The sequence below is a fragment of the Protomyctophum bolini genome (genome assembly GCF_963924005.1).
Source record: "Protomyctophum bolini genome assembly, chromosome: 6".
Lineage (NCBI taxonomy): Eukaryota > Metazoa > Chordata > Actinopteri > Myctophiformes > Myctophidae > Protomyctophum > Protomyctophum bolini.
Window position 1 is genome coordinate 45437521 of NC_137867.1, and position 27450 is coordinate 45464970.

Here is a 27450-nt window from a genome sequence, read left to right on the forward strand (position 1 = left end):
ATAGACACATACAAAACACCTGGGGGTCTATTAGAGTAATGTTAACTCCATAGACGCATACAAAACACCTGGGGGTCTATTAGAGTAAGGTTAACTCCATAGACACAAAAATCACTGCACTCATTTTTTTTACAATTTTTGGGTAGACAGAGGTATGGGATGCCCCCTAGATGACCAGAGATTTCTGCCTACCCCCTAGATGACCAGAGATTTCTGCCTACCCCCTAGATGACCAGAGATTTCTGCCCCCTAGATGACCAGAGATTTCTGACTACCCCCTATTCAGAGATTTCACAAAAAACTGAACTTCAGAATCAGGACTGTAACTACAGTAGAAAATGTCAAGTTACAGTAGAGATGACAGGAAATGGGCCGAGTAGGGAAGTTACATGCAGCAATTGATCCGGCTGGCAGGAAATCCTACCGGGGGACCCGGGCTGGCCAGGGCAGTTTGTGCCCACGTGGTCTGGCCCTTAACTCATTTTGGGTGGGAACCTTTTGTTGTTTTAAACATTGTGTTATAATTTAGCTATTGAAAAATAGCAGATCTACAAGCTCATAGCGCGCCACCGAGTGGCGCGCTACGAGCTTGTAGGTCTGCTATTTTTGAGAAAATCGTGAAAATATTTATTTCAGAAAACTGGAGGATTTAGAAGAATTTCTCTAAATTTTGAGGTCAGGCCTAAATGGGTCGTTAACCATCCATAGCTCTCCGGTCTTCCAATGCAAGGACTTTGGGCGTGGTCCTTCATATCGGGGACTTGGTTTCCAAGCAGTGATCACGGGGTTAAATAAGAGGTCAAATTCTCAGCCGTTCTCTAGCTCCTACAGTGGGTTTAGATTTGGGTAGGGTGGAGATCTCCGGTCGCCTTGGTACGCACAACAAGAGGCTGCCCCCAATGATGGAGAAAAGTCTCACAACAAGAGGCTGCCCCCAATGATGGAGAAAAGTCTCACAACAAGAGGCTGCCCCCAATGATGGAGCCAAGTCTCACAACAAGAGGCTGCCCCCAATGATGGAGCCAAGTCTCACAACAAGAGGCTGCCCCCAATGATGGAGCCAAGTCTCACAGTCACAACAAGAGGCTGTCCCCAATGAGAGAGCCAAGTCTTACAAATTCCAGGTCTTCCTTCCTGATCTTGTGGAACACCATTTGGCTGATGTTGTGTCGATGTAGCGAAGGGGAGGGGGGGACCTCCGAGGCCTTGTTGCTCCTGCACACCAACAGGCAGGACTTTTCTGTAAGGAGACGCACACGCACGCACACACGCACACACACACACACACACGCACACACACACACACGCACACGCACACACACACACACACACACACACGCACGCACGCACGCACGCACACACACACGCACGCACACACACACACACACAAACGCACACACACACACTTGTAGCCTCGTCATATTTATCGCTGCTAACCTGCCTCTAGCAGAAAAAGTACGATACAAATTATATAATTTACAATTATGATTTTTTTTTGTTTTTCCAACTACTTTCGTCATTTTCTCTATGAAGTTATACCGTTGATTTAAATGCTGTGGACTCTTGGAAGAAAGAGACCCGTATATATAAATAAAAATACAAATAAATAAACAGTTAGGTTTCGTTACTCCCGCTTGTAAATAAGAGCGGGCTGCAGTGGCATGGAACCATTTAAATGGTCAGTGATGCACTACCTTTGTTCCATGTATAATATCCAAGGAATTCACATCATAACCTGCGCTGACAATGATCATGAAAACATATTATACAGTGGGTCGGGTCGCAGACACGTCTTTATGGGCGCCCTTCATAGTTTTAGTTTTTTAGTTTTTTAAATTATGATTGATGAAAATATATTAGCGTCAATTCGTTCATGAATAAAAAAAACAAAATGTAATGATTTTGAAGAAATAAAATATAAATCTAAGCCATTCAATAAATTAGAAAACAAATGTTTAAAAAAAAAAAGTAAATAGTGAAAATAGCCGATCTGTAGATTAGGCCATTTTCACTAGTTTGGGCCCCGGAAGAATTTTTACGTTTCTCTTCTGGGTCACAGTCTAAAAACTGTTTTTGGAACCACTGGCATATATCTGTGTGTGTGTGTGTGTGTGTGTGTGTGTGTGTGTGTGTGTGTGTGTGTGTGTGTGTGTGTGTGTGTGTGTGTGTGTGACCAGACTGAGAGCCTGCCATCGCACAAATTACAGCTTTTCACCAGAGGAGAAAAACCTTTTTTTCAAAAATGAGTTGGCAGACTATTCACATACTAGAGCATGTCTGTAAATATGAAATAAAAGCTTAAACATGTAGCTATAGGTGTAATGTTAGAGTCCACAGAAGACATGTAAATATGAAATAAAAGCTTAAACATGTAGCTATAGGTGTAATGTTAGAGTCCACAGAAGACATGTAAATATGAAATAAAAGCTTAAACATGTAGCTATAGGTGTAATGTTAGAGTCCACAGAAGTGAACCTTTCCAAGCTTGTTTTCTCAACTCGCTGTTTCTTTGCAAGATATTACTCTATAAGCCATATCTCCGAAACTGGTGGGTCAAACTGAACCACCAATATGTCAATTAGAAGCTATATGATTCCCTTTTTTCATATGACATGAAAAAACAAAACAAAAGAACCCTCAGTCAAATTTGGACACGTATATATATATACACACACACTAACGCTACTGCCCTGCTGTAGTACCTTTGGCCTTGGGGGGGCAGCACTTGCTGAACTGGAAGGTGACGCCGTCGGAGCGCACCGTCTCCTTCTGGTAGCATCCCAGCAGCTCCTGCATGGTGCGGAAGGTCCGCTTGGTCCCGCTGAGGTTCAGCTGGCCGGCGCCGGACCGCGTGATCTGACAGTGCTTGTACTCGACGGAGGTGTTGTACACCTGTAGGGGGCGGTGGAGGGCAACATACAACATACTGGCATCGTGTTTCACTTGATGACACATTCTGACCCGAGATCAGATTCTAAAAAAAATGTCTTCTATATCCTGACAGTTTTCTCGATTTTTCAAAACCCCTTTTGGTGTTAGCATTATGTTATGCTTTAGCTATTGAAAAAATAGCAGATCTACAAGCGCATAGCGCGCCACCCAGTGGCGTGCTACGAGCTTGTAGGTCTGCTATTTTTGAAAAATCGAAGAACGACTGACATGGAAGCTTTTTCAGAAAACTGTCAGGATGTAGAAGACATTTTTTAGAATCTGATCTCAGGTCAAAATTGGTTAAGCAAATATACTTTCCACTAGACACTAGACACTGGACACTGGACACTAGACAGTTAACCACATAATAATCATAATCCTGGCCATAATAGATGGACATTCGGCCAAAGACGTTCACATTCACAACGTAGTGCACTGCGAGCTTGTAGCTCGGTTCTTTTTGGGAGAGTTTTTTCCGGTGTAGAGATGGGGCCAAGATATAAGATACCCTGTAGGAGACCCGGTATACGTACCACAACGGGGAAGGTCAGGAAATACTTGTTGAAGTCCTTCGGGCTACATCGCAGGATATAAAACCCTCTCTTGTTCTGGGACTTGTGCAGTCGGTTGGTGGCGAACTCCATTCTGTGAAGAAAGACCACATGAGAGCTGAAAATATAGACTCATCTCAGAGTCGGATACATTCTGCCAACACTTCCATCACCAGGCTGTGATGCTTCCTGTGAAATGACCCGCTTAAAGCTACAAGCAATCACTTTTATCATCAGTGAATACAGTTATGATTTGACCAATCTGCATGGTGGTATGTTAATATTTAATACAGTTGGTTTACCAGCTCTTCCGTTGAGACATTTAGATCCTGTGCTCGGGTAGGTACTTAGGAAACTATGGACCTCTTGTCAAACTACCGGTTGCATGAAGGTAAACAGGCAAAACTCAATGCTCGTGCACGACATAAAAGTAACAGATTACAGATTTAAGCTCCATCTTATCATCGATATGCCCATAACGTCCTGCCAGGCTGAAAGTGGTTCAATTGAACTTCAACTCGGTCAGACTTACGACATGGGGCCGTGGCAATGTGACGCGATGGCCTCCACGAGCCTAGGGGGCGCCACCTCCTTACAGAGGTAGTGGTGGGCGTCTGCGGTCAGGCGGTAGTAGCCGTCGACGAGGGACACGAAGGACAGAGCCTCGGCGAGGCTCGCGAACTCCAGCTCCTGTTGAGACAATGTGACAAGAGAGAAGATGTCAACAGTAACTCCATCTCCTGTTGAGACAATGTGACAAGAGAAGAGGTCAACAGTAACTCCAGCTCCAGACAACGTTCACAAGAAGGTGTCAACAGTAACTCCAGCTCCTGTTGAGACAATGTGACAAGAGAAGAGGTCAACAGTAACTCCAGCTCCAGACAACGTTCACAAGAAGGTGTCAACAGTAACTCCAGCTCCTGTTGAGACAATGTGACAAGAGAAGGTGTCAACAGTAACTCCAGCTCCTGAGACAACGTGCCAGAGAAGAGGCATCAACAGTAATTCCTGGAATTGCTTTAGTCGTGCCTGTGCACACAGAAACCAATTAATTTGCTCTTGGAGCAGATATACACACCATATAATATGCAATCTACAAAAAAGCCTCCTATAGCCGTTCTAAAACGGTTACCAAATGTGGCAACATCAAAATCATAGACAAAACCCTTAATTGGCTTGTTCTTAGAGTCCAGCTGTGTTCTATTCTATGTCAAGTATTCTAACAATGGGACTCAGCCAGTCGGATTCAAGGACCGTCTGCAACTATCCATTTCAGAATGCTCATTTCACTCAGAGAGAGAGCCAAAATAATGTGACTCCCATTTCTACTATACTGTGTATAAGGAGAGGTCTTACCAGGTGATTCTACTATACTGTGTATAAGGAGAGGTCTTACCAGGTGATTCTACTATACTGTGTAAGGAGAGGTCTTACCAGGTGATTCTACTACCGTATACTGTGTAAGGAGAGGTCTTACCAGGTGATTCTACTATACTGTGTATAAGGAGAGGTCTTACCAGGTGATTCTACTATACTGTGTAAGGAGAGGTCTTACCAGGTGATTCTACTACCGTATACTGTGTAAGGAGAGGTCTTACCAGGTGATTCTACTATACTGTGTATAAGGAGAGGTCTTACCAGGTGATTCTACTATACTGTGTAAGGAGAGGTCTTACCAGATGATTCTACTATACTGTGTATAAGGAGAGGTCTTACCAGGTGATTCTACTATACTGTGTAAGGAGAGGTCTTACCAGGTGATCCTACTATACTGTGTAAGGAGAGGTCTTAGCAGGTGATTCTACTGTACCGTGTAAGGAGAGGTCTTACCAGGTGATTCTACTATACTGTGTATAAGGAGAGGTCTTACCAGGTGATTCTACTATACTGTGTAAGGAGAGGTCTTACCAGGTGATTCTACTATACTGTGTAAGGAGAGGTCTTACCAGGTGATTCTACTATACTGTGTATAAGGAGAGGTCTTACCAGGTGATTCTACTATACTGTGTAAGGAGAGGTCTTACCAGGTGATTCTACTATACTGTGTAAGGAGAGGTCTTACCAGGTGATTCTACTATACTGTGTATAAGGAGAGGTCTTACCAGGTGATTCTACTATACTGTGTAAGGAGAGGTCTTACCAGGTGATCCTACTATACTGTGTAAGGAGAGGTCTTAGCAGGTGATTCTACTGTACCGTGTAAGGAGAGGTCTTACCAGGTGATTCTACTATACTGTGTATAAGGAGAGGTCTTACCAGGTGATTCTACTATACTGTGTAAGGAGAGGTCTTACCAGGTGATTCTACTATACTGTGTAAGGAGAGGTCTTACCAGGTGATTCTACTATACTGTATAAGGAGAGGTCTTACCAGGTGATTCTACTATACTGTGTAAGGAGAGGTCTTACCAGGTGATTCTACTGTACCGTGTAAGGAGAGGTCTTACCAGGTGATTCTACTATACTGTGTAAGGAGAGGTCTTACCAGGTGATTCTACTGTACCGTGTAAGGAGAGGTCTTACCAGGTGATTCTACTATACTGTGTAAGGAGAGGTCTTACCAGGTGATTCTACTATACTGTGTATAAGGAGAGGTCTTACCAGGTGATTCTACTATACTGTGTAAGGAGAGGTCTTACCAGGTGATTCTACTACCGTATACTGTGTAAGGAGAGGTCTTACCAGGTGATTCTACTATACTGTGTAAGGAGAGGTCTTACCAGGTGATTCTACTATACTGTGTAAGGAGAGGTCTTACCAGGTGATTCTACTATACTGTGTAAGGAGAGGTCTTACCAGGTGATTCTACTATACTGTGTAAGGAGAGGTCTTACCAGGTGATCCTACTATACTGTGTAAGGAGAGGTCTTAGCAGGTGATTCTACTGTACCGTGTAAGGAGAGGTCTTACCAGGTGATTCTACTATACTGTGTATAAGGAGAGGTCTTACCAGGTGATTCTACTATACTGTGTAAGGAGAGGTCTTACCAGGTGATTCTACTATACTGTGTAAGGAGAGGTCTTACCAGGTGATTCTACTATACTGTATAAGGAGAGGTCTTACCAGGTGATTCTACTATACTGTGTAAGGAGAGGTCTTACCAGGTGATTCTACTGTACCGTGTAAGGAGAGGTCTTACCAGGTGATTCTACTATACTGTGTAAGGAGAGGTCTTACCAGGTGATTCTACTATACTGTGTATAAGGAGAGGTCTTACCAGGTGATTCTACTATACTGTGTAAGGAGAGGTCTTACCAGGTGATTCTACTATACTGTGTAAGGAGAGGTCTTACCAGGTGATTCTACTATACTGTGTAAGGAGAGGTCTTACCAGGTGATTCTACTATACTGTGTAAGGAGAGGTCTTACCAGGTGATTCTACTATACTGTGTAAGGAGAGGTCTTACCAGGTGATCCTACTATACTGTGTATAAGGAGAGGTCTTACCAGGTGATTCTACTATACTGTGTAAGGAGAGGTCTTAGCAGGTGATTCTACTATACTGTGTATAAGGAGAGGTCTTACCAGGTGATTCTACTATACTGTGTAAGGAGAGGTCTTACCAGGTGATTCTACTGTACCGTGTAAGGAGAGGTCTTACCAGGTGATTCTACTACCGTATACTGTGTAAGGAGAGGTCTTACCAGGTGATTCTACTATACTGTGTAAGGAGAGGTCTTACCAGGTGATTCTACTGTACCGTGTAAGGAGAGGTCTTACCAGGTGATTCTACTACCGTATACTGTGTAAGGAGAGGTCTTACCAGGTGATTCTACTATACTGTGTAAGGAGAGGTCTTACCAGGTGATTCTACTATACTGTGTAAGGAGAGGTCTTACCAGGTGATTCTACTGTACTGTGTAAGGAGAGGTCTTACCAGATGATTCTACTATACTGTGTAAGGAGAGGTCTTACCAGGTGATTCTACTGTACCGTGTAAGGAGAGGTCTTACCAGGTGATTCTACTACCGTATACTGTGTAAGGAGAGGTCTTACCAGATGATTCTTGCCGTCCTGCTTGTTAATGGTGACGACCCGGCTCTCCAAGGTGCTCTCTTTGTTGGCCTGTTTGATGCTGATGTCGGTGACATCTGGGAAGTCACACAGGGTCTGCAGCTCCTGAACACACATCATGACATTGGACACATTTATGTCACAATCCTATAATAATATTAAAATGGTGAACATGACGTGCTGAGAGCGTGTAGATGTTCTGTGGTTGTGTGATGAAGTATAACAGCGATTAAGTAATCAGACGAGTCAAATTAGCCCCCATTAAACCCATTAAACCCATTTAGGACGGAACCCCTTTTTGGAGTTTTTTCCGTTCAAGACGGGGAAACCGTTGTTGCATTATATATGGACTGTAGTAACGTATCTATTTTTTGTAATCTTTGAAAAAATATTTGACGCTTTTCAAAAAGCTTAGGTCAGGATTTAGAAAGCATTTTTAGAATCGGTCTAAATGGGTTAAGAGCCAATCAGATCAGAGCAGTGGCGTGGATCGCTAAAACGCTCTTGTCGCCTGCATATCGGTTAGCAGAGCGAGGGGGGGGGGGGTTTAATAGAGCGATGCGCCCGATTGGACGACGGCGTCACAGAGACGTCGACACCCCGCCGTCGCTTGTTATTATATCAGAGCACTAACTGTGCACCGCGACACGCCGGGCCGTGGCGCTGACATGGCTGAGAATTTAACCCGTTCTGACCTGAGATCAGATTCTAAAAATGTCTTCTACATCCTGACAGAAGACATTTTTAGAATCTGATCTCAGGTCAGAATGAAAGTCAGTCGCTTCGATTTTTCAAAAAATAGCAGACCTACAAGCTCGTAGCGCGCCACCGAGTGGCGCGCTATGAGCTTGTAGATCTGGTATTTTTCAATAGCTAAAGCATAGCGTAATGCTAACACCCAAAAGGGGGTTCCCGACCAAAATGGGTTAAGTGCCTTTGTGCTGCGGCATCACGCTGGATTCCATTATCTTGATACTTTAGACTGTGAAGAGAAGAGAGGGCAGAATATTGATCGAAACCGAACAGCCTTTAACCACATGAACTCTGTTCTGTTCCAGGCATGTCATAATAGGGTAGAGCTTCAGCTAAAAGTGGGCAAACGCAAGCAAAAAAAATAATGAAAAATAGGCAAGCGTTTTGGTGAATAATACCCTATCTATTAACTTAAGCTCACAGCAGCAGCAGCACCTTGTGACACATTGTGAGCTTGTAGAACGTCTATTTTACCTTTTTTTGACGTACAAGATTTTGTATCATTATTATTATTATTATTATTATTGGAACATGATGAATGAATCATTATAGATTTATGGAACCTAATTTGTGTTTGTGCTATTATTGGGATTCATGGATGAAATACTAACTTGGCCTCTTCGGTGAAAGTTCGCCTAGAACACTTCTCCCGTTTCGAAAGGAACACACATAAGCAGGACGCGCGTATATATCTTTTTGTCCATAACACGTGTGTTCTCTCCGGTGTTTGTATCCCTGCCTCAGCCTGAAGTGGGAACCAACTTTAGGCAGATTACTCCCAGCTCTCCATCTAGCAAACAATAAGCTATCTGTGGTCACCAGACACATGTTCTCAAAGCTGCCAGCAACTTATACCATTTAGGCCTGACGTCGGAAAAATAAAGTTCGCTCTAGTCAGAAAGAATATATATTCAAAGATTTGTGCCGCATTTTTACGATTTTTCAAAAATATCAGACCTACAAGCTCGTAGCGCGCCACTCGGTGGCGCGCTATGAGCTTGTAGATCTGCTATTTTTCAATAGCTAAAGTATAACATTATGCTTAGTTAAAACACCAAAAAGGGGTTCCCGTCCAGAATGGGTTAAGCCATTACCACAGTAATACGACAGCGCTATAGGGTTCAACACTTAAACTTAATCGAAATAAATGTAAATTATACAAATCAAATACAAATGCATGTATATACCGGTAATCGATTTTATGAACCTGGCTTCTATATTTTTAGGGCATGTCGATGTATGAGCGAAAACTGTCCAAAATCTATAATGACGTCAGGATCCGATCTGTGACCAGCGAGCCATGTGCTGTACTGTAGGTTGGTTCTGATCCCGTCCTGTTCTGCAGTCCTATTGGGTACTGTAGGTTTCTGATCCTGTCCCGTTCTGCAGTCCTATTGGGTGGGAATCTTTGAATCAATGTCTAAAGTGGTTGGAAAGCGAATTGAGCCTAATGCGATCACGGCACTATTTGGACTAATTCCCCCCAGAATGTCACTCTCTTCTTTGGAGGCAGCCTTTGGGTCCTTCGTTACCCTGTTAGCTAGCTAGTAGCTAGATGTTGCTTTGATGTTGCTTTAGGTGGAAATGTCCCCACACCCCATCACACTTGCTTGCTGGGTGAATGAATTCAGTAAGATGTGGGACCCTTTTTTTTAAATATATATTTCCATGAGCTGAACCTCTCTGATATTACTTACTGAGTCTCCAGTCATTTGTTGAATGAACCGTGGCATGTCGGATCGACTAGTACTACCAGTAGTATTTTATTTTATTTTGTATACGTCATAATTTGAAATATAATTGTAAAACTCCGACTAATCAATGTAGTCATATAAAAAAGTAAATTTGAAAATATTAGCATAAATTCGTTCATTTATATATCAATAAATAAAAATGTAATTCAATGTTATTCACTTAACCGAAAAGGTTATCGATAGAATAACCATGGAGAACATAACGTATAGTTGTACATCGTCGCTGTCTGTCTGGAGGATACCATTTAACTAACTTTTCACAATACCAACTTTGATGAGGCAGTATTGCTTTGTGGTTTATTTCATTTCCTGAAAAATCATTTGGACTTCCCGACAGCAGAGATATATGCGTTATAATTGTGGCACTAGAGCCGGGTGGATTTTATAAGTGTCTAGGGACTTTAGGGACTCTGCATTACATGGATGGAGGAGGGTACAAGTTCACTTCAGTTCACTTTGTTTATTTTGGTCATTAAAAACAGATTAACCCATTCTGACCTGAGATCAGATTCTGAAAACGTCTTCGTTCTTCGATTTTTCAAAAAAAGCAGACCTACAAGCTCGTAGCGCGCCACTCGGTGGCGCGCTACGAGCTTGTAGATCTGCTATTTTTCTTCCCGACAGCAGAGATAATATGCGTTAATCGATTTAGTTCGATAAGCTGTCGCAACCCCCGATATTATCAACGCCAGCCCAGTATATACTAAAGCTCAGCCAAAGCGTTATAAGAGGTATACAGTTGAGTCCCGGGACTTGCCCTGGTCGGGTATATACCGGTACCTGTTGGGAGTCTTTGTTGGTGTCCCGGTGCCACTGGATGCCGCCGTTTGCCGTCACCAGGATGGTGGCGGCGCCGCCGGCCGGCTCGCGGACCTGGAAGGTCTCGGCGTAGAAGGCGGGCTCCAGCGCCTCGATGCTGATCAGGTACTTGAGCTTGAGGTCGCGCGCCGTGGCGCGGCACGCGCTGAACTGCTGGATGAAGCGCTTGAACCGGAAGCGGATCCTCTTCCGCGTCAAGAAGTTGCAGCCCTGGATCTGAGCCCGCATGCCTCTGGGCAGGAAGGACTTGTAGCTGGAGAGAGAGAGAGAGAGAGAGAGAGAGAGAGAGAGAGAGAGAGAGAGAGAGAGAGAGAGAGAGAGGAGAGAACGAGACAAAGAGAGAACGAGAGTTCTTCTGTGAATAAAAAAGTACGACTGCACCAGTGTTGTTTTCGTCGACTAAAACTAAGATGAAAAATGTTCGTCGACTACCTTTTTTCCCCACTAACGAAAACTACAGAAACTAAATGAAAACTAAGCTATGGTGACTAAAACTATAAGACTAAATATATCGACAATTTCGTCAAGATATAAAAACTAGACTAAAAGAGGCTAGTGGACAAGAGATCCAGTGTAAGTCATTTTACATTTGAATGCGTGCTGAAAATAGCCGATCTACAAGCTCACAACGCGTTGTGAGCTTGTAGATCGGCTATTTTCAGCAAGTGTAGAATCAGCCATTGCGACGGCATCAAGGCCCGACAAAACACATTTTAGTCGACTAAAACTAGACTAACACTAAAACATTTGAGGTTACTAAAATGTGACTAAAACGAAATGAAAACTATTCAAGAGACTATGACTAAAACAAAAATCTAAACGTGCTGCCAAAAACAACAGTGAACTGCACGCCGTGAAATCATCAGCGTTCATTTATCCACTAAATGTAAACCGCCGATTGAGATCCTTCTCGCCAATGTAGAGAGCAGAGCCAGGAAGCCACATTTAATCCTATAACTGCAGATGTGAGATGTTAACTCTTACTACGTACATGTATTATTAACACTTTTTTCTCAAAGTTGCAAAGTGCTGAACCATCACTGGCATCACTGCCTTGTTGCACGCAGAGATAAACGAGATGTTGTCTATGCGGGTATATTGGTTTGCTCTATTTCGGCAACACAACTCTTCACGTTCAAGCACAGCCACCACACACACACACACACACACACACACACACACACACACACACACACACACACAGGTGGTGAGAGAACATTACTCATTTACTTTCCCAGGTGATCTCGGCTGGGTCACTGAACTAACCACCTTCCAATAACTGTGGTAAAAAATGATTCACCTCAGACAATACTGTACGTTCTTCGTCTTCTATATATATTGTTTTTATTCATAAATATTTTTCAGTATAATGTATGTTTTTAACTCAACTTATTGAATTAAGCTCTTCACCACCGCGTGGAATCGTTCTGCGTTGCTCGATGGAGTGACCCCCAGGCTGGGGTCACCGGAATCAGGATTCATCATGTAATCTGCCTATTGGATTATGGACAGTATATCTGCAGATGTTGGCCTAATTGTGGCACTATAGCCGGGGGGGATTTTATAAGTGTCTAGGGACTTTAGGGACTCTGCATTACATGGATGGAGGAGGGTACAAGTTCACTTCAGTTCACTTTGTTTATTTTGGTCATTAAAAACAGATTAACCCATTTAGGCCTGAAAGAAAGTGTCTTCTAAATCCTGACAGTTTTCTGAAATACCCGTTTCTAGGCCTATATCACTCAATATTTCATGTCAAGGACTCCAAAAATGATCTGTAATTGGACTCCGAGACCCCCCCATCTGAAAATATGTTGTTCCAGGGACCCTCCAGAAGCAAAGATTTGAGTTAAAAACGTTCATTCTGAAGAAATAAAAATCCAAATTTGAGGCACATTTTTTACGATTTTACAAAAATAGCAGACCTAGCACAGACCTAGATGTGCTATTTTTCAAAAGCTAAATTATAACATAATGTTTAAAACACCAAAAGGGGGTTCCCGCCCCAAAATGGGTTAATAACAGTATTAATACAGTGCCTGCTTTGTTTGTTTGTTTTTTCGCAAAAGACACATTTACCAAAAAGGTGTATGCTGAAGCCTAAGCTTATTGTGCCTACAAGAAACCCGATGACCGCTGCCATGGTCTTCATTTGTACCTCATAGTGTGGTAGATAACCCCATGACCGCTGCCATGGTCTTCATTTGTACCTCATAGTGTGGTAGATAACCCCATGGTCTTCATGTGTACCTCATAGTGTGGTAGATAACCCCATGGTCTTCATTTGTACCTCATAGTGTGGTAGATAACCCCATGACCGCTGTCATGGTCTTCATTTGTACCTCATAGTGTGGTAGATAACCCCATGACCGCTGTCATGGTCTTAATTTGTACCTCATAGTGTGGTAGATAACCCCATGACCGCTGCCATGGTCTTCATGTGTACCTCATAGTGTGGTAGATAACCCCATGACCGCTGCCATGGTCTTCATGTGTACCTCATAGTGTGGTAGATAACCCCATGGTCTTCATTTGTACCTCATAGTGTGGTAGATAACCCCATGACCGCTGTCATGGTCTTCATTTGTACCTCATAGTGTGGTAGATAACCCCATGACCGCTGCCATGGTCTTCATTTGTACCTCATAGTGTGGTAGATAACCCCATGACCGCTGTCATGGTCTTCATTTGTACCTCATAGTGTGGTAGATAACCCCATGACCGCTGTCATGGTCTTCATTTGTACCTCATAGTGTGGTAGATAACCCCATGACCGCTGCCATGGTCTTCATTTGTACCTCATAGTGTGGTAGATAACCCCATGACCGCTGCCATGGTCTTCATTTGTACCTCATAGTGTGGTAGATAACCCCATGACCGCTGTCATGGTCTTCATTTGTACCTCATAGTGTGGTAGATAACCCCATGACCGCTGTCATGGTCTTCATTTGTACCTCATAGTGCGGTAGATAACCCCATGACCGCTGTCATGGTCTTCATTTGTACCTCATAGTGTGGTAGATAACCCCATGACCGCTGCCATGGTCTTCATGTGTACCTCATAGTGTGGTAGATAACCCCATGACCGCTGCCATGGTCTTCATGTGTACCTCATAGTGTGGTAGATAACCCCATGGTCTTCATTTGTACCTCATAGTGTGGTAGATAACCCCATGACCGCTGTCATGGTCTTCATTTGTACCTCATAGTGTGGTAGATAACCCCATGACCGCTGCCATGGTCTTCATTTGTACCTCATAGTGTGGTAGATAACCCCGTGACCGCTGTCATGGTCTTCATTTGTACCTCATAGTGTGGTAGATAACCCCATGACCGCTGTCATGGTCTTCATTTGTACCTCATAGTGTGGTAGATAACCCCATGACCGCTGCCATGGTCTTCATTTGTACCTCATAGTGTGGTAGATAACCCCATGACCGCTGCCATGGTCTTCATTTGTACCTCATAGTGTGGTAGATAACCCCATGACCGCTGTCATGGTCTTCATTTGTACCTCATAGTGTGGTAGATAACCCCATGACCGCTGTCATGGTCTTCATTTGTACCTCATAGTGTGGTAGATAACCCCATGACCGCTGCCATGGTCTTCATTTGTACCTCATAGTGTGGTAGATAACCCCATGGTCTTCATTCGTACCTCATAGTGTGGTAGATAACCCCATGGTCTTCATTCGTACCTCATAGTGTGGTAGATAACCCCATGGTCTTCATTCGTACCTCATAGTGTGGTAGATAACCCCATGGTCTTCATTTGTACCTCATAGTGTGGTAGATAACCCCATGACCGCTGTCATGGTCTTCATTTGTACCTCATAGTGTGGTAGATAACCCCATGGTCTTCATTTGTACCTCATAGTGTGGTAGATAACCCCATGACCGCTGCCATGGTCTTCATGTGTACCTCATAGTGTGGTAGATAACCCCATGACCGCTGCCATGGTCTTCATGTGTACCTCATAGTGTGGTAGATAACCCCATGGTCTTCATTTGTACCTCATAGTGTGGTAGATAACCCCATGACCGCTGTCATGGTCTTCATTTGTACCTCATAGTGTGGTAGATAACCCCATGACCGCTGTCATGGTCTTCATTTGTACCTCATAGTGTGGTAGATAACCCCATGACCGCTGTCATGGTCTTCATTTGTACCTCATAGTGTGGTAGATAACCCCATGACCGCTGCCATGGTCTTCATTTGTACCTCATAGTGTGGTAGATAACCCCATGACCGCTGTCATGGTCTTCATTTGTACCTCATAGTGTGGTAGATAACCCCATGACCGCTGTCATGGTCTTCATTTGTACCTCATAGTGTGGTAGATAACCCCATGACCGCTGTCATGGTCTTCATTTGTACCTCATAGTGTGGTAGATAACCCCATGGTCTTCATTCGTACCTCATAGTGTGGTAGATAACCCCATGGTCTTCATTCGTACCTCATAGTGTGGTAGATAACCCCATGGTCTTCATTTGTACCTCATAGTGTGGTAGATAACCCCATGGTCTTCATTTGTACCTCATAGTGTGGTAGATGTCCAGCGGGGTCAGCTGGGTGTCCTTGGCGGTCCTCATCATGTCCAGCACGGCCATCCCCAGGCACTCCTCCTGGGCCTCGTGGGTGTTGGGGATCTTCACCGAGCCACTGACGAAATCACTCCTCCACTGTGTACAGATAATACAAATAATTACAAAGAAGAAAAAACAACAACAAAAAGTGTTGTAACCTGCCGTGTGTGTGTGGTCATGATTTGTCACGTCAAGAGTTGTCTTTGTCCGCTGCGTAAACGTCTTTAAATAAATACTTTCTGAAATGTCTATGAGGAAAATGAACGGAGAATAATTTCCTGGGCCCTGGTGGTAGGGGGCGGGACTGCGACGCTCTATTGAGTCACACCCTTGAAGAGGAAGATGCTGACGAACCTGTGGCCAAATGCGGTGTTACATCATTTAGCCCACGGCACTGCCTTTTGCAGCAGCCTGACACAAAATCAAATCCCTTATGAACCTGGCAGGGGTGAGCGCCAAGTGTCAGTCAGGCTCGTAGCGAAGACATTCACCTTAACCCATTCTGAACGGGAACCCGTTTTGGTGTTATAGCATCATGTTATGCTTTAGCTATTGAAAAACAGCAGATCTACAAGCTCATAGCGCGCCACCGAGTGGCGCGCTACGAGCTTGTAGGTCTGCTATTTTTGAAAAATCGAAGAACTACTGACATTTTTTAGAATCTGATCTCAGGTCAGAATGGGTTAATCAGACCAGTGTGTGTGTCCAGTGGAAACCTCGTATGTATCTGATCTCAGGTCAGAATGGGTTAATAAACCATTAGTGGCGCTTGCCAAAGCCTTTTAGCCGTTAGCCCAAATGACTGGGGTTCCAATTCCACGGTTAGTTAGTTCACCCAGAGTTCATCACCACCAGTCATCGTGGCTTCAAGTTACGTGAATTCAACTACGGCTGACACGAGGCTCACACAAACGCTTCAGGTTGTTTATTTATTCCACCCTCATTTTGAACCAAATGAATTGGTTCAGTTCCCTAAAAGTCGGTTCGGAAATAAAACCACAAAACAAAAACAAAAAACTTCTTCTTGCCCTGAAGTGGGAACGAAAGTGGGTGTGTCGCAAATTCAGGTCGGAAGACGCAGATGTGATATTAATAAACCATCATGAAAAATAAAGAACGAAACCAGCTCTAAAACCAAAGTTATTTCAGTGGAAAAGGGGCGTATAAGCTCATAAATAAATGTTATAGCAATGCCAATTACAAAAAAATAATCATATGAAGTGTACCTCTGTGGTCTGCTTATAGGCAAACGATGACATTCAAGTTTTTTTTCTAAATTTAGTCCAGAAGAGGACATTTCAGTGCCAGTAGATACAACCCCATCTCAGGTCACACTCCCCAGTTCCCTAGGGAGCCTGGCGTTTATCCCATTCTGACCTGAGATCAGATTAAAAAAATGTCTTCTACATCCTGACAGTTTTCTGAAAAAGCCATGTTTTTATGTCAGTCGTTCTTCGATTTTTCAAAAATAGCAGACCTACGAGATTGTAGATCTGCTATTTTTCAATAGCTAAAGCGTAACATACTGCTAACACCAAAAAGGGGGTTCCCGCCCATAATGGGTTATTATAAATACCATATGCAACTAATGTGGCAGAACAGTGGAACATTGACATGGCGCTGGTTCCGTCAAAAGGCTTCATTGTGGAGAAAAGGTCAAATGGCGGATGCGACGCAGCAGGAAGTTCGAGTTTGTTTTTAAAACGCTGCCGTCTAGATTGCCCTAAGTTCACCATCTAGATAAGGCCTGATCAGAACCCAGATCTTACTTCGTGCCAGCTTGACGCCAAAGGAGAAGGGGAGGGGAGGGGGGAAAAGCCTCTTCGCTAGTGGCAAATATATGTCAGCTCTCTCAAGTCAGTGTGGAAATCCACTGGGATAGAGTCTAAAATACAGGGCCTGGCCAGTGCTCTTAACCATTTTGGACGGGAACCCCTTTTTGGTGTTATGCTTAAGTTTAGATATTGAAAAATTGCAGATCTACAGGCTCATGGCGTGCCACCGAGTGGTACAGATGGTACAGATGTTTAATTGCGCGCAGCGCACGCAACGAACAGACTCTTATCAAGCTTTATTCAGCTGATGCATTGTGGATATCGGTGGCCCAAAAAACAAAGCTAAACATTGTGGTTTTAGTTTGTTACAGATCTTCTTGGAGTGTGTGTACCTGAGAGAAGAGGTATGCCATGACGAAGCTAAACATTGTGGTTTTAGTTTGTTACAGATCTTCTTGGAGCGTGTACCTGAGAGAAGAGGTATGCCATGACGAAGCTAAACATTGTGGTTTTAGTTTGTTACAGATCTTCTTGGAGTGTGTACCTGGGAGAAGAGGTATGCCATGACGAAGCTAAACATTGTGGTTTTAGTTTGTTACAGATCTTCTTGGAGTGTGTACCTGAGAGAAGAGGTATGCCATGACGAAGTCGTCCAGGACGGGGCTCTCCTGGCCCTTGGTGACGCCGTATCGGTAGGCCCGGGACGTCCCACCACTGTACCAGCCAGGGAAGTAATACCTGTGGTGTGGAGTGGAGTGACAATCATATTCACTAAGGGTCGATTCATACTCCTATTTTAGAGCCGAATAAAAGTCGGTTCGGCGCTGTAGAGCCTACAATTTGACGTCATTTGAGGTTCGGGGGGGGCGGGTACCGTCCTAAAGTCGGCTCTTCGGTGCTACTGAAATTTTCTGACGAGCCGAAATCATTTCGGCACTACAGCGCCGAAACAGGAGTATGAATCGGCCCTAAGGGGTTCAAAACAACACAAAATGTAGAGAGTATATTGCACATGCATGATTTCCCATCAGGACACACCCCTCCCTCCTCATCTAGACTGAGTGGCAAAACATTGAGCAGCATGGAGCGTTGGAGTTTGGAAGTGCTCGTTGGAAATCACTCAACCGTCCCGCCGTACCACCTGTTTCTAAATGTCACATAATGCAGGAGGCAGCAAAATGTTGTGTTATTGAAAACAAGCACTTCCAAACTCTGACACTTGGAAAAATAATCAAATGCAGGGCAATTCTTGACAGAAAGTAGCTCATAGCGTTTCTATGGTGGATTTTTATGAAACAAAAACTTTGCAGATAGAAAGAGGATAATTCAAGCTTTTCGTACAGCTGCAATGTTGGCGGGTTTAACATTGTTTAATGCAATCAGACAGGACTTTTCTGTTTGGATGAATGGGCTGTCAAGGCCAGAAAGTAGTTTTATCTGTATTGTATTGTGTTTTTGTATGGACGTATTGTTGGGTGCTTGCACATATGCACACATGGCATCAACGCATGGTGTTGTGTGCAGGCACACTACACTTTGTCCTTCTTTTTATCATTCTTTTTTTTAAGAGCCTGCCCAGGGACTACAGATGGAATTTAGCTTCGGCTAACTCTGGCCCCATTTACATTGATGTGAATAACTGTTGATCAATGAGCTTTGTCCCTGTCAAATAAATAAAGTAGTTTTTTGCCACTCAGTGGGCGTTCCCGCATAACTTCCAGGTACAGTACGATGATGTCCCGCGCATACCCTCTATTGGGGGGGAACGTTTTTTTTAAAACACAGGAGAGACAAAGTGAGCGGAATGCAGAGAGTATGCTCACCGTATCCTGAAGAACACGTCCTCCGAGGCCGTCTCGTCCAGCTGGAAGACGTGGTTGGGTGAGAACCAGAGGCCGTCTCGCTCCCTGAACAGGCCGAAGAGGCTGCAGTACAGCGGAGACACGCCTAGAGACAGAGACAACATGGAGGTGGTTAAGAGAGGCTGCAGTACAGCAGAGACACGCCTAGAGACAGACAACATGGAGGTGGTTAAGAAGGAGGCTGCAGTACAGTGGAGACACGCCTAGAGACAGAGACAACATGGAGGTGGTTAAGAGAGGCTGCAGTACAGCAGAGACACGCCTAGAGACAGAGACAACATGGAGGTGGTTAAGACTAGAGGCTGCAGTACAGTGGAGACACGCCTAGAGACAGACAACATGGAGGTGGTTAAGAGAGGCTGCAGTACAGTGGAGACACGCCTAGAGACAGACAACATGGAGGTGGTTAAGAGAGGCTGCAGTACAGCAGAGACACGCCTAGAGACAGACAACATGGAGGTGGTTATAGAGGCTGCAGTACAGTGGAGACAGGCCTAGAGACAGACAACATGGAGGTGGTTAAGAGAGGCTGCAGTACAGTGGAGACAGGCCTAGAGACAGAGACAACATGGAGGTGGTTAAGAGAGGCTGCAGTACAGTGGAGACAGGCCTAGAGACAGACAACATGGAGGTGGTTATAGAGGCTGCAGTACAGTGGAGACACGCCTAGAGACAGACAACATGGAGGTGGTTATAGAGGCTGCAGTACAGTGGAGACAGGCCTAGAGACAGACAACATGGAGGTGGTTATAGAGGCTGCAGTACAGTGGAGACAGGCCTAGAGACAGACAACATGGAGGTGGTTATAGAGGCTGCAGTACAGTGGAGACAGGCCTAGAGACAGAGACAACATGGAGGTGGTTAAGAGAGGCTGCAGTACAGTGGAGACAGGCCTAGAGACAGACAACATGGAGGTGGTTATAGAGGCTGCAGTACAGTGGAGACACGCCTAGAGACAGAGACAACATGGAGGTGGTTAAGACTAGAGGCTGCAGTACAGTGGAGACACGCCTAGAGACAGAGACAACATGGAGGTGGTTATAGAGGCTGCAGTACAGTGGAGACACGCCTAGAGACAGACAACATGGAGGTGGTTATATGGCTGCAGTACAGTGGAGACACGCCTAGAGACAGAGACAACATGGAGGTGGTTATAGAGGCTGCAGTACAGTGGAGACACACCTAGAGACAGACAACATGGAGGTGGTTATAGAGGCTGCAGTACAGTGGAGACACGCCTAGAGACAGACAACATGGAGGTGGTTATAGAGGCTGCAGTACAGTGGAGACACGCCTAGAGACAGAGACAACATGGAGGTGGTTATAGAGGCTGCAGTACAGTGGAGACACACCTAGAGACAGACAACATGGAGGTGGTTAAGAGAGGCTGCAGTACAGCAGAGACACGCCTAGAGACAGACAACATGGAGGTGGTTATAGAGGCTGCAGTACAGCAGAGACACGCCTAGAGACAGACAACATGGAGGTGGTTATAGAGAGGCTGCAGTACAGCAGAGACACGCCTAGAGACAGACAACATGGAGGTGGTTAAGAGAGGCTGCAGTACAGCAGAGACACGCCTAGAGACAGACAACATGGAGGTGGTTATAGAGGCTGCAGTACAGCAGAGACACGCCTAGAGACAGACAACATGGAGGTGGTTAAGAGAGGCTGCAGTACAGCAGAGACACGCCTAGAGACAGACAACATGGAGGTGGTTATAGAGGCTGCAGTACAGTGGAGACACGCCTAGAGACAGACAACATGGAGGTGGTTATAGAGGCTGCAGTACAGCAGAGACAGGCCTAGAGACAGACAACATGGAGGTGGTTAAGAGAGGCTGCAGTACAGCAGAGACAGGCCTAGAGACAGACAACATGGAGGTGGTTAAGAGAGGCTGCAGTACAGCAGAGACAGGCCTAGAGACAGACAACATGGAGGTGGTTATAGAGGCTGCAGTACAGTGGAGACACACCTAGAGACAGAGACAACATGGAGGTGGTTAAGACTAGAGGCTGCAGTACAGTGGAGACACGCCTAGAGACAGACAACATGGAGGTGGTTATAGAGGCTGCAGTACAGTGGAGACACGCCTAGAGACAGACAACATGGAGGTGGTTATAGAGGCTGCAGTACAGTGGAGACACGCCTAGAGACAGACAACATGGAGGTGGTTATAGAGGCTGCAGTACAGTGGAGACAGGCCTAGAGACAGACAACATGGAGGTGGTTATAGAGGCTGCAGTACAGTGGAGACAGGCCTAGAGACAGACAACATGGAGGTGGTTAAGACTAGAGGCTGCAGTACAGCAGAGACAGGCCTAGAGACAGACAACATGGAGGTGGTTATAGAGGCTGCAGTACAGTGGAGACACGCCTAGAGACAGACAACATGGAGGTGGTTAAGAGAGGCTGCAGTACAGTGGAGACACGCCTAGAGACAGAGACAACATGGAGGTGGTTAAGAGAGGCTGCAGTACAGTGGAGACAGGCCTAGAGACAGACAACATGGGAAACGGACATGTTTTCAAGACTGTGTTGTGTGTAGGGATGGGTATCGTTAGGATTTTTGTGAGTTCGGTACCGATTCCGATGGTATAAAATAACGCATTTAGGCCTGACGTCGAAATAAAAAAAATACGTTCGCTCTGAAAGAATATATATTCAAAGATTTGTGCCGCATTTTTACGATTTTTCTAGAATAGCAGACCTACACGCTCGTAGTGCGCCACTCGGTGGCACGCTATGAGCTTGTAGATCTGCTATTTTTCAATAGCTAAATTATAACATGTTTAAAACACCAAAAGGGGTTCCTGCCCAAAATGGGTTGAATAAGAGGTCAAATGTTTATTTAACAAAAAAAGCTCAATGTCAAATTCAGAAATGTATAGTGAATCCTCTCCCTTATTGAGCCATTTGTGGATAATATAGTGATTATTTTAAATATAATATATCTATTCTGTATTTACCCTGCAGGGCAATAGTGTTGTAGGCTACTTCTCTTACTACTGACAATGTCCACACACACACACACACACACGCGCACGCGCACACACACACACACGCACACACACACACGCACGCGCACGCACACACAAATTAGCATCGCTAATGGGGGGGCAGTGCATCTCCGGCCGATAGGTGAGAACGGGTTTGCCGACGTGTGAATGGAGGGTTCATTGAAAAGAAAGGCGGCTTGCATGCTGTGGTTTTGCTAACAGAAATTTGCATGCAGAAGGGCTGCCAGAGTAGGCTATCATTTGTTGTTTTTTTATCGCCACCTCTCTTCAAAGTTAGACTGCGAGCTCTAAACTGACTGGGCCTCTGGACCATATGCCGTGATCGCACGCACGCACGCACGCATGCATGCACGCACACGCACACACACACACACACACACACAGTGAGGCAATTCAGGCAGCAGGGCACAAGACTCCTGTCCTCTCTCTTAAAAGGTTTATTTATTTATTATTTTATTAAAGTATTTATTTGAAGACAGTTACGCCGCGGACAAAGCCAACTCGGATCGTGACAAATCATGACAATGAACACAATATTTTGGGCCGATCAAATCATTAGAAAGAAGGCAGGAGACAACAATATTTGTTTTGTTTTTCTTCTTATACATTATTTGTTCGGCCCAAAACATTGTGTTCATTGTCATGATTTGTCACGATCCGAGTTGGCTTTGTCCGCGGCGTAACCGTCTTTAAATAAATACTTTAAGAAAGGCCTATGGGCAAAATGCATTGAGATTAATTTCCTGGGCCACTCGTTGTTCTGAAAGGGGGCGGGACTGCGACGCTCTATAGAAGCTCATTCGTTGAGTTGGTTCCTCTATGGTTCCCTACTCCTACAGGCAAGCATTCTGATTTGAAATGCGAATTTAGCACAACACCAAGAGGAGCAAACAACAGACAATGCCATATGGGAACACATCCAGACGACATTTGTTTTTAGTTGAGCAAAAGGTCAATAAAGATTTTGCTCAAATGTCAGTCTTGTTCTGTTTATCATCAAACACCCAACATGCCATTACAACAACATGCAGGCTATAGCCCTGTAAATAGTATCATTATACTTGTATTGACCATTGAAGCGTGGCTCTTTGCACAATCCACCATCCCAAGCAGAGCTAACCTATTTCTGTGCTTATAAATAACAAGAGTAAATAAAGGTAGACAGGAGGGAAATAATGTGTGAAGGCGGGCTAGCCTTTTGCAATAAACAAGGCAACACGTTCCCTGACAGGTCTAACTGCGGCTTCTTGATAACCTTATCTTGGGGGACCTGTGTGTGTCCCACAAACGGCACAGACGAATGGGGTTGTAAATCCACTACTCACTGCACTGTTTGGCCGCGTCGATGCACAGCTGCTCGGCCACATAGTCCCCGGGCGCGTAGCCCAGGGGGCTCCGCTCGGCCCCTCCCTGGCTGCTGTGGTAGAGATGGACCCTCAGGACGGACGGCGCGGACGGCTTGGGCCCCGAAGGCTCCTGGTGGTGGGCAGCTCCGTTCTGGTGCACCGGCGGGCAGGTGGGAGATTTTTCTGTGTCCATGGCTGGGATACAGGCCATCGGCAACGTCACACCTTTGTGCAGTTAAAAAAACAACACAAAACAAACAAAAAAAAGAGCAGAAATTAAGCACAGCGATGATCTACAAGCTCATCATGCGGAACAAAGCATGAATTTACCCATAAAAATAGCAGATCTACACGCCGAGAGCTTGTATAGGTCTGCTCTGCTATTCTTGAAAAATCTTTCACATGTGGTGCAAATCTTAGAATATATACTCTTTCTCAGAGCGAACGTTTTTAACTCAAATCTTTGCTTCTGGGAGGTGGTCCCTGAAACAACACATTTTCAGATGGGGGTCAGCAGACAAATTAATATATTTTTGACATGAAATATTGAGAACCACTGATGTAGAAACATGAGGTTTTTCAGGGGAAAAAAATACATTAAAAAAAATACATTTAAAAAAAAAGGTTGCTGGCTTATGCCGACAAATCCAAGCACGTCTACTGTAGGTCATGACGGAGTGCATTACAGAGTGGTGTCCTATATTCCCAACGTTGCGAGCATCTATTATCACAGAGTAGGACACCGAGGGGATCACCGTCTGGTACGAGCATAAGGTTCGACAGTCTGACAGTCATTAGTCAGACACCCTACCGCAAACAAACTATTAGAAGTACAGAAACGTATCGGATTAATATATACGCCACATCAAGGCTTTTATTTTTAGTACACCCTAAAATTATGATACCCTTGAATGACCACTGGGAATTATTTTGGGTAAATCTGGTTCCGGTTTTGGGGTCCGGCCTGATGACTACAAACAAACCGGTGACTACAACATGACGTAATGCATATTGCGCTACCGACCAGATCAGAAACCCAAAAAATGGTATGCAAACTATGCATCCCAGCCAAGCCCCCCCCCCCCCCCCTAGGCCAACGTTGAAGCTGCAAGATGCGGTCAGAGCTGGACTGCAGGCGGGCCCCTGCATTTAGCACGAGGAAACCCTGTGGATCTGGGGTTTAACGTTGAGCGCTCGTTTTCACTTCCGCATTTTGCCAACGGAAAATTTGGAAAATGCGGAAGTAGAGCGTTCATGTGCTTCAAAAACGCCACTGAGCAACTTCCACTGAAATGAAAAGCATTCATAGCCGTTCATTCATAGCAGAATAGCAGTTAAGGTATACCTCTATCCTTTATGGTCCCAGCCCAGGATAAACCAGGCTTGAGACCTCGTTATATAAATCTAGCTATAGCGCTGGCTGGATTCACCGCTGGCAAAACTTCAGCATGCACTCATTGCACTGTAACAAAAAGTCCCTCAAATCAAAGTAGATGCAACACTTCCAATATCTAGATTAAAATGTAAATGTTAAATGTGTATCGTATGCCTGTGCGCCAACCAGCACAGATAGATTAGATACCTTAAACATTCACCTCCATGACAGTGCAAAAAGGTCTAGCAAGACCTTAACCTATCTCCCTGGAAAAAAAGTTACCAGCCACCACTGATAACATTGGGTGTCTCTAAAGATTTCTGTTACCTGCTTCCCGTTACCGGGTCATGTGACCCGAGTAACCAATACATGGCAGCTGCGTGTGTGGCAGCCAATCAGGACTAGGCTTAGAGTATACTGTATATGAATAGAGACGGCACCCGGAGGAAACCCTGAGGCGAAATGGACATAGTGGCCGAATTCGTCATTGCAGCTCGAGCCAGCGCTGGTCCGTTGACTATCATTGCGCACGTTCATGTGTTTGAGGCCATGACACGTGAACGAATGTTTCATACGTGAACGCGCACAAACGGCACAATGATATAGTCAACGGCAGCACGTTCATGTGTTTGAGGCAAATCCATCCCAGAATGCACTCTGTTCCTACACGGAAGGAGGAGTGAAATCGCCTCATGCGCTTTTGAGCAACTTAATGCAAGTGGATGGAAGGAGAACTCGGGTGTCTTCTCTATTCATATACACTCTAAGGGACTAGGTCCTCAGTATGACTAGGTCTTCTACATTTCATGAGCTTTCACCTGACACACAAAAGAGATGACATCGTCCAGATGGTTTTGCACAGACTTCAATGTACTGGGATATTTCTACAATGACAAAATGGTAAGAACTGAGTGGGCTAGACAGCTGTGCTTACTAGGCATATTTACTGTTAAACTAACACACAGTTTGCACACTGTTAAGATTAGCAGTCTTTAAAAGGTCAGTCTCCATGTGTGTCATGCACGCTGCATGCATACAGCATTTGCATAATTGCATTTAGACTGCATGTATCGTTATTCCCAGGCTGACAACAGCAACTTGTTCAGATATAGAACCAAACTTCTCCAGGCCTTGTCACAACTGTCTGACTGTCTATAGCCTACAGGCTAAAAAAACACAAAGGATGAGACTGTGACGTCAAACAACTGGAAGTGTGTATAGCTTATTGGTATGTTGTAACAAGTACATCTTCAAAATAAGTCATTTGCATTTAGCAAAACCGCCACTATAACTATAGCCTACTGTAAATGTGCCTTAACCACGTACAGTACAATGCCCCAACTTCGTAGTACGAAGCGCTCAAAAATAGCCCAATCTAACAACATGCCTCTGTAGTGAATGTGATGTATGAGCTTATAGATCAGTTATTTTTCAAGCATTGAAAGCATTTTCAATATAGCATTTCACATACACAACGCTAATGTGGTGCACATATCATCATACAAGCGTTTCCATTTTATTTTGCTCCATGAATTTATATACAGCACTTCCTGACACATGACGCATGGCTGTGACATCATGAACGAATCCTTCCGAGTCTTTATTCTGGGCTAGCTCAGCTGCAGCTTCCCCTTTTTAGCTTATAGCCTAAAAATATTATCCCCCCCCCACACACACACACACACACACACACACACACACACTGTCACACATACACACACACACACACACACACACACACACAGTAGACTGACTATGCAAAATAAAACACAGATTTTCCACTTTGCTTGACACCTGTCAGATTTAACCGGAGCGTGACATACAAAATGCGTTCGTTGATGCAAGACCATAACTTACTTTGCTCGATTAGCTGCCCCTGCTGCTAGCTAGCTAGCTAGCTAGTAGCCAGAGAGCTGCAGCCTGCCAGTGTGTTGTTGATGAGAGACTGACAGTCAGTCAGGTTATAAACCGTGCGTCCTCCACGAACTCTCCGCGGAGAGATCACACACGCGGATCACTTTATTCGTATTCTTCTTGGCGGTTGTTGAGTTGAGCTCCCGGTCGGTGCATCATCATCCTTGTTTCCATGCTATAACACTGTAGCTAACATGCTACATCACCTCCCTGTTATGGCACAGAGGCAGAGCAGAGACCTGCCCCCTCTGCACTCTCTACAGACAGACAGACGCGCGCGCGCGCACACACACACACACACACACACACACACACACGAAAAGCTATTTCTAGAAGCTGTCTGACTTAATTGGCTTTGGCTGCAATCATCGACCTGACTCACCCTTACTGTATGATACTGTAAGGGTGAGGGAGGGATACAGTCTGTATCTCTGTATTGAAATCATGCCTGACTGACACCGTGCTAAAAAAGTGCTAAAGCAAAGCCTTGTGCAGCAACAATAAACAGGACAGCCTCTCCCACAGACTGGAACTGTGTGTGTGTGTGTGTGTGTGTGTGTGTGTGTGTATATTGTGGGAGGTCGGGTGGGAAATACAACTCAGAGTGCAGTTTCAGGGGTTAGACACACGATGGCGCCCCTTGCTTTATTTCTCCAACAGGTTCAAACAAAGTCAGTTTTCACAAACAGAACTCACACAGTAATATTCTTTGCATGAGGTCCCGGCTCCGAGGCGGGAGTCGTCACTG

General features: G+C 44.8%; 1 protein-coding gene across 2 annotated transcripts in view; it reads right to left on the reverse strand.

Annotated features, from left to right (window-relative positions):
• The window catches only part of jak2b (Janus kinase 2b), a 39402-nt gene extending 12480 nt beyond the window's left edge, over positions 1-26922 (reverse strand). Inside the window, exons 1-11 of one of the 2 annotated variants that reach the window (XM_080766004.1) lie at positions 26646-26922; positions 23393-23638; positions 19009-19132; positions 17806-17923; positions 15361-15506; positions 10784-11075; positions 7479-7601; positions 4015-4172; positions 3465-3576; positions 2703-2892; positions 1116-1240 (exon numbers count right to left, since the gene is read on the reverse strand). In XM_080766004.1, coding sequence (XP_080622130.1) covers positions 1116-1240; positions 2703-2892; positions 3465-3576; positions 4015-4172; positions 7479-7601; positions 10784-11075; positions 15361-15506; positions 17806-17923; positions 19009-19132; positions 23393-23624 — 1620 coding nt within the window. In that variant the 5' untranslated portion in view covers positions 23625-23638; positions 26646-26922. Of the gene's footprint in view, positions 1-1115; positions 1241-2702; positions 2893-3464; positions 3577-4014; positions 4173-7478; positions 7602-10783; positions 11076-15360; positions 15507-17577; positions 17600-17805; positions 17924-19008; positions 19133-23392; positions 23639-26645 lie in introns of those variants that run through there. The other variant, XM_080766005.1, reaches the window with a different exon arrangement.
• Between the last annotated feature and the right edge of the window lie 528 nt (positions 26923-27450).